At 57.6% G+C, this 9,403-nt stretch overlaps 1 protein-coding gene across 1 annotated transcript in view; it reads left to right on the top strand.

The window, feature by feature from the left end:
• The first annotated feature begins 7,246 nt into the window (after nt 1–7,246).
• Nucleotides 7,247–9,403, top strand: part of ARHGAP23 (Rho GTPase activating protein 23) — a 79,855-nt gene continuing 77,698 nt past the window's right edge. The window contains exon 1 of the mRNA XM_036339181.1: nt 7,247–7,270. Within this exon, the coding sequence (XP_036195074.1) occupies nt 7,262–7,270 (9 nt within the window). The 5' untranslated portion in view covers nt 7,247–7,261. The remainder of the gene's footprint in view (nt 7,271–9,403) is intronic.

Genomic DNA, 9,403 nt, shown 5'->3' with positions numbered 1-9,403 from the left:
CCACACAAGCTGCACTCTGGTCACAATGTGTGGCTCGAAGTTCTCAGATCATGGCATCCCCTTCCTTCATGCCATCCCCTCTGCCTGGAGCACCTGTACCTGTCACTCTCTTTACCTGCAAATATTCTCATTCTTCAAGGTTCTGCTCCAAGGCCTCTGCAATTTTCACCGGTCACTCCCAGCCCAACAGATGCTCTTTCCTCTGGTTAAGATATTTGTTCATGCCCAGCTGGCATGGCTCAGTGGTTGAGCGTCTATGAACCAGGAGGTCACAGTTCAATTCCGGGTCAGGACACATGCCTGGGTTGCAGGCTCAATTGCCAATGGGGGGCATGCAGGAGGCAGCCAATCAATGATTCTCATTGATGTTTCTATCCCTCTCCCTTTTTGAAATCAATAAAAATATATATTTAAAAAAATTATATATATATATATATATATATATATATATATAGAGAGAGAGAGAGAGAGAGAGAGAGAGAGAGAGAGAGAGAGGAGAGAGTATGTGACTTCCTGCTCACTCCACTGTGAGGAATAGAGCCCATGTCCTGTTCAGCCCTCTCCCTGCCCCCAGGCCTGGCGTAGTTGAATAGATGTGCCAAGGTGGTTGAAGAAATGTGAGACCAGCCCCCTCCAGGGAGTGCTGCTTGTCTTCCTTGGTCTCTAGTCAGCCAGCCTTGAACCTGGATTTCCACCTTTCACACAGGACAGCTTGATTGTACGGGGGGAGGGGTGGCCACTAAGTGTCAGTCTTCAGAATTTTTCCAAGGGATTGAAGTTTTGGTGGTTGGATAAGAGTGTGAACCGTGTGATACAGCTGTAAACTCAAAATATTTCAAACCTGGGATGTGGACTGTGGACCATTTCTTCTTGGGGCCAATGGCATCAGGGAGAACGACAGAGCTGCTGCTGCCCTCTGGGTGGAAGGTGCTGCTGGTGGAGGGTCAGCAGGCTTCGTCCAGTGACCAGAGGTTGCACTGGAAACCCGCTCTCCTTCACATCCTGGGCTTCTCCTCTCATTCCTTGGGGAATCAAAGAGGGACGGGGGAAGCCTTTGTTCTTGGCTTTGTTTCTGGGCCTTTACTCTGCAGGTCGAGGGGTGGTGGGTCAGGCGGAGAGTAGGAGAGGCTAGCTGGACTTATCCTGGGAGAGAGAAAACAAGCGTGAGAAGGGAATGACTGAGCTTGGGATGGGTTTGGAATGAACAGAGAATCTGGCACCGCCATCTTATATGAGGGACTGACAGAGTTAAGATTTCAGGGACTCAGTGCATTGGGGGTCATCTCCTGGCGCCCCTTCCCTGCAGCTGCCACCCTCCCCATGCCCTGGTGTTGGTGAAGAAAACGGCAACAGAGATACAGAGATAGACACCCCTTTCTTCTGGAGATGAGCACATGTCTTTGAATGGGACACCATGTGTAGAAGTGACTGCAGGCCCAGCTTTAGACATGTCAAACACCACAGCTGGGGAGTGAGCTCTGGGTCTTTTTTTTTTTTTTTAAATGCTTTTATTGATCTTTAGAGTGAGAAGAAGGGGAGGGAAAAGGGAGAGAGAGATAGAAAAGTCAATGAGCCCCAGCTGGTTTTGCTCAGTGGTAGAGCGTCGGCCTGTGGACTGAAGGGTCTCGGGTTAGATTCCAGTCAAGGGCACAGGCCCAGGTTGCAGGCTTGATCCCCAGTAGGAGGCATGCAGGAGGCAGCCAATCAATGATTCTCATCATTGATATTTCTATCTCTCTCTCCCTCTCCTTTCCTCTCTCAAATCTGTGGCTAGCCGGCACAGCCATGGCATACTCAGCCCCACATTGGGCGCCTTATGTGTCGTGCCGGCCCAGCCAGGTTTGGTGACCCTGAGAGGGGGCGGTGAAGGATTGAGAAAAGACAGACAAGAGGAGAAAGCTGGGTCTGGGTGGGACGCTGTCCTCTCTGATGGAGAGACAGTGACAGCGCCACAGACTACAAGCTGTGTCTTTATTTTATAGCCAGATTCCATGAGGCAAAGTAAGGGAGTGGTCAAGATGTTTACAACATTCTCGTGGTTTTTGAATCTACTCAATTACATGCACCTGAACTCTATCAAGCCCACATCTCTCAGGCACGTGGGGCCACATGTTCGGACCATAGGTTCAAGCTTACAACCATAGCTGTTGGCTATAATTGTGCTGGGAGGGCTCTGCCCTCCAAGCTGGGACTTGCACGTGGCAATGAGAGAACTGTGCCCTCTCATTAGTCCGAGGCTTGAACCTGTCCAAACACTGTAGCCGCTCTCCACAAAAATCAATAAAAATATATTAAAAAAAGATAAGGCAATGAGAGAGAAACATCAATTGGCTGTCTCCTGCACGCCCTCTACTGGTGATTGAGCACACAGGCATGTGCCCTGACCAGGAATTGAACCAGCGACCTCAACTACTGAGCCACACTGGCTGGGCTGGTCTCTGGGTCTTGTTCATCATCTGTTCTGCCCCCTACCCCACAACCCAGCACTGGGCCAGCACACATCGTATCCACGTTTGCTGGATACGATGGAGTAGGTCAAAGACAGGAGGGAAGGTGGCAGTGGGAGGGTCCTGTGAGTGTGGAATAGGAATTCTCATGGGAGGCAATACTGGGGAGGGGAGGACCCAGAATGCCACGTGGAGTCTGGGGGAGAGGCAGCAGGGCGGGGTGCAGTGGTCTCAGCCAGGACAGCGGTTTTGTGGGCCTGATTGTCACTTGCACCATCTTTTCAAACCTCACAGTCTCCCCTAGACTAAGATACCTTCCTAGAATCTCAAGGAATGGGGTGGGGGAGGAGGTGGTAAAGAGGGTGGACACAACTTCTCAGGTGCATCTGATGGGTCCTTTGCCTCCTGCCCACCCCAACCTACTGCTAACACTCCTGGGGAAGACCTCGCCCAGATTTGCAGACCCAGGTTTGAGTGCTGGCTCCACCCCTTGCAAGTCATGTGATCTTGGGCAGTCTATTAATGCTTTCTCAGTCAGTTTCATCTTGAAAAGAGGGAGAGCATTTTTATTTACCTCCTGTGTAAGTAAAGGAGGATAATGCATGTGAAATGCCTGGCACTTCTTCAGCACAATAAATAGCCACAGGCTCTACTTATTATCATCATTAGCAGCATTTTGAGAAGAACTGGAAGCTTTTTGCCTTCCCAAAGGCAGAGGGAAAATGAAAAGACTTCAAGCCTTTTCAGTCTGCAGAGAGGGGTGAGCAGGAGGGAAGAGGGAAGAGGAAGGAGAGGTTGCAGGGAGCAGGGCTGAGGGGTGGTGGTGGGAGCCAGTGGGGCTGCATGAATTGTTGGGCTTTTCCTGCCACCTAGTGGTCTCCTCTGGGATAGGCCACCCAACTGTCCTCGGGTCTGGTGGTGATGGGGTGAGGCTAGGCTTAATTAAATATTCCTGAACACAGTATCTCCATCCTCTTCTGCTGACCCCCTTCAATGCCCTGGCCCTTTGGAGACGCTGGCCTGTGACACATCCTCCACATGGCCCTGGTGTGTGGGACACGTCCCTTCCCCTGGTGGAGGGCAGGGGAAGCCTTTGTTCTCTTGGCTCCCAGGCAGAGTGGGGATCCGAGGCAGACACCCTCTCAGGTCTACCCTCACCCGCACGGGCTTGATGGCTGCTGATGGTATCCGTGCCCGGGGCGATGCCAGGGCTTCCTGGCACTGGGGCTCCAGACCTGTCTCAGTGTCTGGCTTGGGTTGTAGGTAATTCTATAAACATGTACTATTCTGTGCAGGCCCTGGGTTAGGGTTGTCCTGAGCCTTCCCCTCCCACCTTCTGCAGAGGATTTTTGCCCTTCATCTCCAGGATGAGAGGAAGGAGGGACAGAGAACTGCAACCCCAGGTCTGCTGCTGACGGGCCCAGCTGGGGCCTCTGAGGCAACTCGGTGTCTGGGTCTCTCATCATCGCCCTCCCCCAAGGGGAGGAGGCTGCCGGGATGATGTCCTAGTTGCATCATGTCCTACTCCAGCTGTGACTTTGGGGGGGGGGGGGTCTGCCCCTGGGGGAGGGGCTTCAGGAGTAGGCCAGGAGCCACATGAAGGAGCCACATATTGGGCTGGGAATTGAGGGTCAGGTGTCACAGGCCCCTCGTGTCTGCCCTGTGCCCACTGCCCTCCCCACCCTGGACACCCACTCTTCCTCTATGCCTTCAGCCTCAGCTGCAGCAGCCAGGATTGCATCATCCTTGGCTTTGTTTGCAGAGCAGCAGGTGGAGGAGTGGGGCCTGCTGCCCGACACCCTCCTTCCCTCTCATCCCCTTCCACTCCCTCCTGGGTAATCCTCCTCCTTCCTCCCTTCTCAGGCCCATGGCACCCCAGGAACCAGCTGCCTTACCCTGAGGCTGTCAGCTCCCTTTCCACCTTCTCCTGCTCCTCAGGGAGCCCCAGAGGCTACAGGCTGCAGAGGCAAAGGGAAGGAGGCTGGGGGCTGGGATCAGCACAGGCTAGAAGGCGCCTGTCCTCATCTCTGTTCCCCACTCAGTTGAGGGCAGGTGCTTCTGCCACAAGGAACACCTGGTTGTAGGCAGGGTATGGCCTCCAGAATTTGGGGACAAGGTCAGAAATTATCACCTGCTAAACTGAAGCTAATAATAATCAGCATAAGATGAAGCAATTCCGCTTTGTGTGCAAAGTACTTCTATTGAGTACTTATGTGCTTGGCCAGAGGACCAAGCATTTTATATTCGCATCTCACTTAATCTCTCATCAGCCCCGTGAGGGGGTGCTATGATCATTCCTGGTTTATGGGTGAGGAAGCTGGAACTCATCTGCTCTGCTACTGGATGGCAGACCTGAGCTTGGAATCTTGGCTTGTCTCCCTCCAGTGTGACCTCAAGTCCTCAAAGAGACGGTTGGAAAACACAATGCCGACCAGACTTGGACATTTTTTTTTTACCCCTAAAAAGGAGGTTTTTGCCTAAAGATACTCATCAAGAGACAAGACTGTCCTCTTTTAATTTTATGAAGGAAATGAAATAAGATACATATCAAATGGCCTGGGCTGAGCCCTGCCTCCACCCCTACTCCCCACGGCTGCCCCTCTGAGGTAAGGCTGTTGCTGAAGGTTCCGGCCCAGGTGGGGTGTAGAAAAAGAAAACAAAGAGCAGGAGCTTTTGTGGGGATCCAGGCAGCCAGGGAAGACCGGGGGGTGGCACATGCGGACCCTGCAGGCTGGGGCAGAGAGGGAGGGCAGTACAGTGCGTCTCTTCCTTTCACAGGGACTCTGCCTGTGATGTCCCTGCAGTGCTGACAAACCAGCTTTGGGTTTACAGTCTGGGCTCTGGGCTCTGGCTGGCAGGAGCTGAGTCCTCAGGGGAGCTCAGCATCTCTGGGGACAGACCATTCTCAGCCTTTCAAAGCTCAGCTCCAGACCTCAGGCCTGGCCAAGCAGCAGCTGTTTCAGAACCCAGCATGGGCGGCGGCTGCCACCCAGGCCACCTCCTCCTCGTTTTTCCTTTCCCAGTGGCTGCTCAGCTCTGCAAGAAACCAGAGGGAAGCCAATGGGAAGAACGGAGCCTGCCTTCCACCACCACCATGGTCCGAAGGACACGCTTGCTGGCTGACACTCTTCTCTGTCTCCCGTCTGAAGGGACAAAGGGCCCCATTGACCCTATAGCCTTATGACCCCACCCAAGTCTGTCCTTCCCCTCCCCAGGCAGCCAGCAGGGCACTCACTTGGATAACAGACAGGGGCCACGAGGCCGCCGAGAGGGCATGGCAGGGAAGCCAAGAGAAGCTGCAGCTTGCTGGGCTGGGAAGACGCGGAGTGCATGGGCAGTGTCCACCAGATCCCTGACAGGAGGGGTGGCCAGGGGTGCAGGGCTGCCAGGTCTCCTGGCTGCAGTCCCAGGAGCAAAGCAGCAAATATCCCGAAGGGCCAAAGCATGGAAGGGTAAGGGGAGTCCAATCTTAGCCCCAAACTGGGCTGCTGGGGAGCTCAGGGCCTCCCAGCCTGCATTCCTGCCTCCCTGCCCCCAGCACGCCCCCCACACCCAGCCTATAAAGCCCCCTTTGTCCGGGCCCACTGCGGATCTTAACTCCCATCTCAGCTTCCTGCCCCCTGCCCCCTCATCCTCTGGTGCCTAATGGAGGCCAGGGCACAGCGAGAAGTGGTGAAACCCTCTTCATGCCAGCCTGGGCACCAGCCTAGAGGGGTTGGGCAGTCAGCCCCCGAACACTGATGCCCACATCCCCACCGCCTGCCTCAGGGCAGGTTGATTCCCACCCCTGTCCACTCAGGACTCCACCCTACTGCCCTGGGCAGCATGCCCGCCTCTCACATGCCTGCTCATGTGATGCCCCCTCGGTTGGGCCCTGCCCTGTCAGGGGCAGGACAGAGAGCAGTGGGCAGTAGTGGGCAGTCAGGAGCCAGGCCTGATGGAGGTGGGGACCGGGAGGAGGAGGCAGTCTTTTTGCCACCTCCCTGCTCTTCACCAGAGTGGGTGGCTTCACAGCCCACACGGTTCTCAGATGGTATCTGGGCTTCAGATGCCCCTTCTCTGGTGGTGGACAAACACTTCAGCCGTCCTGTTGGCACATGCCATGCGCATGGTGGGCGGCAGGAATCTCGGTGCTGTTCCCCACACCCAGCCCAGGGCCTCAGAACACAGTTGAATAGAGGCTGGACCTCGGCCACAGGGGTGGCCCTTCCCCACTGGGTCCTGTCCTTACAGGGTCCCAGGGTCCACTCCCCACTCACCCTGGTGGGGGCCACGCGGTGTCTCCCTGAGTGCCAGGCCACCCCTGAGGTGGGGCATCAGCCTGGGAGACGGTGTGCTGGGCCGGGGCCGCGGGGTCCGCTCTGTCATGAAGCTGCTGTGTGACCTGGGCAAGCCCCTCCGCGGCCCCCTGTGCGATGAGGGCTGGGGGCCATCTGATTCTGATAAACCTCAGGGATGAGGAGCGGGGCTTCCCTGGGAAGGTGTCTCCTCTGGAATGACAGTGCCCCCAGGACAGGCAGAGCAGGGGGTGCTGGCAGGGATGAGCCCTTGAATGTGGAGGAGTGTGTGTGCATTGTGTACGCGTGTGATTGAGGGTGCACGCGCGCGCGCGGGTGTGAGCGCGGGGCCTCGGCCGCGTGCGGGGAGGACCGGGGAGGGAAGGGGCGGAGCCTGCGGGGCGGGGCGGGGGTCTGGGCGCTGACACCCGGGCTGCTGGGGCTCGGAGGTGCTGCGCGGCCCTGGCGCATGGAGGGGCCGCCGCCCCCAGCGCCCCCCGGGGCTGGCGCTGCGAAAACGGCGTAGCTGGCCGCAGCATGGAGCAGGTGAGTGGGCGCGGGGCGGGAGGCAGGGGTTGGGGCACCGAAGGACAAGGTGAGCGCCCGAGGGAGGGATCGCAGCCACCGCGGGAGGGGTGGGGTCCCCAGGCGGGCGGGGCCGAGGCTCTGGGGGAGGAATGGGGCTGGTTTGGTGTGCACACACTCACAGACACTCACACACACACACACACACACACACACACACACGAGCGCGCGCGCGCGCATACGGAGTGCCCCCCACCGCCGACACACAGGGAGGTGTGCAGGAGGGAGCACCCCGCCTCTCCTCACCCCGCTGCAGAAGGAAGCCCCCTTCCCACTCCGTAGGGTCCCAGCGCTGCGTGGATCCTAGGCCTGAGGGGGCTGCAGGCTCTGCAGAATGAAGGAGTGACAGGAGGCGGGGTGGCTCTCCCAGGCACACACTACCACCCGGTGGGACCCCAAGATACAGCTGTCTCCTCTGCCCCCTGCGCATCAGGCGTTCTCTCAGCCGGGCTCCCGTCCGCTCCCAGTTACAGCAGCAGCTGCTGGTCCCTTCTTGGCAAGAAAAGATGGGCTTGGGTGGGCTGGGCAGCTTCTCTCTATGCCCCCCCCCAAATACAGACCTGCACCCCAGCCAGGCTGGGGGCGCTGTCCTTTTCACACAGGCCCCATCAGAATGGGGCAGGTCAGAGCTCCTGGTCCTCTCCACCAAGCTCAGCCAACCCTGGGTGAGCGGGCCAGTTTCCTTAAGAGGGGAGGGCTCTGTCCTCACCTGCTGCTCCGAGGGGCCAAGGGAGGGCTGCTCGGGGCTGCCTCGCTTCCTTCCTAACCCGACTTGGTGCGCAAGGTCTGGGGTGGGGCCTGGAGTGGCGCTGTTTTCTGTTCCTGGGAGTGACTGCCTGTGAGAGCTGGGCTTGTGCACACTCCCAGGCCCCTTGGGGGCTGCTCTGCCTATAGCAGTGGCCTGGGGCCCTGGACTCTGAGACACCCCACCCTTCAGACTGAGCTGGCCCCCTGACTCTGTGGCAGAGAGAGGGGGTCATGGGCTGTCTGTGATGGTGGTAAGAAGGGGCATGAGGAGGGCTGGAGGGAGAGGGGAGGGAGAGGTGGAGCCTGGGGGTAGGCTGGTCCTAAGTTGTGCGTTGGAGAGGGACACGGAGGGAGGATGGAGTGGTCGGGCACCTGCCCTGGGTTCCCAGTGACGTGTGGGGTGGGATTGTGGGCTGGGCTGGTCTCCAGGCCTGTTTGGCATCTTGGTTGTTAATTTAAATGGCCAGTGGCAGCTCCCGGGGGCGCCAGGCCTGGCAGGGGGAAGGGGACTCAATTCACCATTATCTGCCGTTGTTATTACTGACTCCATCCTCAACTCCACTCTGAGCGCAGGACAGTATTGGAGGGGAGGGAACGACTAAATGCCACTGAATTGCTCAATTGAAAAGAGTTAATTTAATAGAATGTGAAATCCGCCTCAATAACAAAAGGGGGGCTAGGGGCCACCAAGGCTTCCTGCCTCCATCACCCTAAATGCATCTCACTGGGGGCGCAGCCTGGCCTGCGTTGCTCCTCAAAGCCGCCCTGGTCACCTCCCTCAACCTTCTGTACTTCCTCTGGGGGCCGGCGGCTCCCCCTTTACCAGAGCACAGAGCCCGTCTCCCCTGTTCTCTGGCATCGTCGGAGGGAGGAGAGAGCAGGACGAGGGTCGGGACATTGGGCCCCTGCTCTGGCCCGGTCACAGGGCCGCTGGGAGGCCTAGGCTTCTGCCCTCTGGGGGCTGCCGTGAAACCCCTTCCAGCTGTGCTGAGCGGCGGCTTTCCGGGTCCTTTCTACGTGTCCGAGGGCACCTCTGCGGAGGAGCACTGCGGCCAGCCTGTCCCTCCACCCGAGGGGGATTCTGATGATCAGCACAGAGCACAGAGGAGGTGCCCAGGCTGATGTCGGCGCCTTAAGGCAGCCCCAGCCCTGCCAGCCCCAAGGGCACTGCCAGCTCTCTGGATGTGCGGGAGCAGGGAGTGTGTGGGGTGCTTCTGAAATCAGAGCTGCTTTCTCGGCACCGGGGAAGCTCCTATTTTAAGTTTCCCATGTGCTGAGCCTTCTCGTAAAGCAAAGAATCCTTTTATAGTGCAAGCGCCACCCTGATGTGCCTGTTTGGTATGTGTG

This window comes from Myotis myotis, unplaced genomic scaffold (genome assembly GCF_014108235.1).
Source record: "Myotis myotis isolate mMyoMyo1 unplaced genomic scaffold, mMyoMyo1.p scaffold_m19_p_17, whole genome shotgun sequence".
Lineage (NCBI taxonomy): Eukaryota > Metazoa > Chordata > Mammalia > Chiroptera > Vespertilionidae > Myotis > Myotis myotis.
Note: the sequence above shows the minus strand (reverse complement) of the source record. Positions and strands in the feature narration are given on the sequence as shown.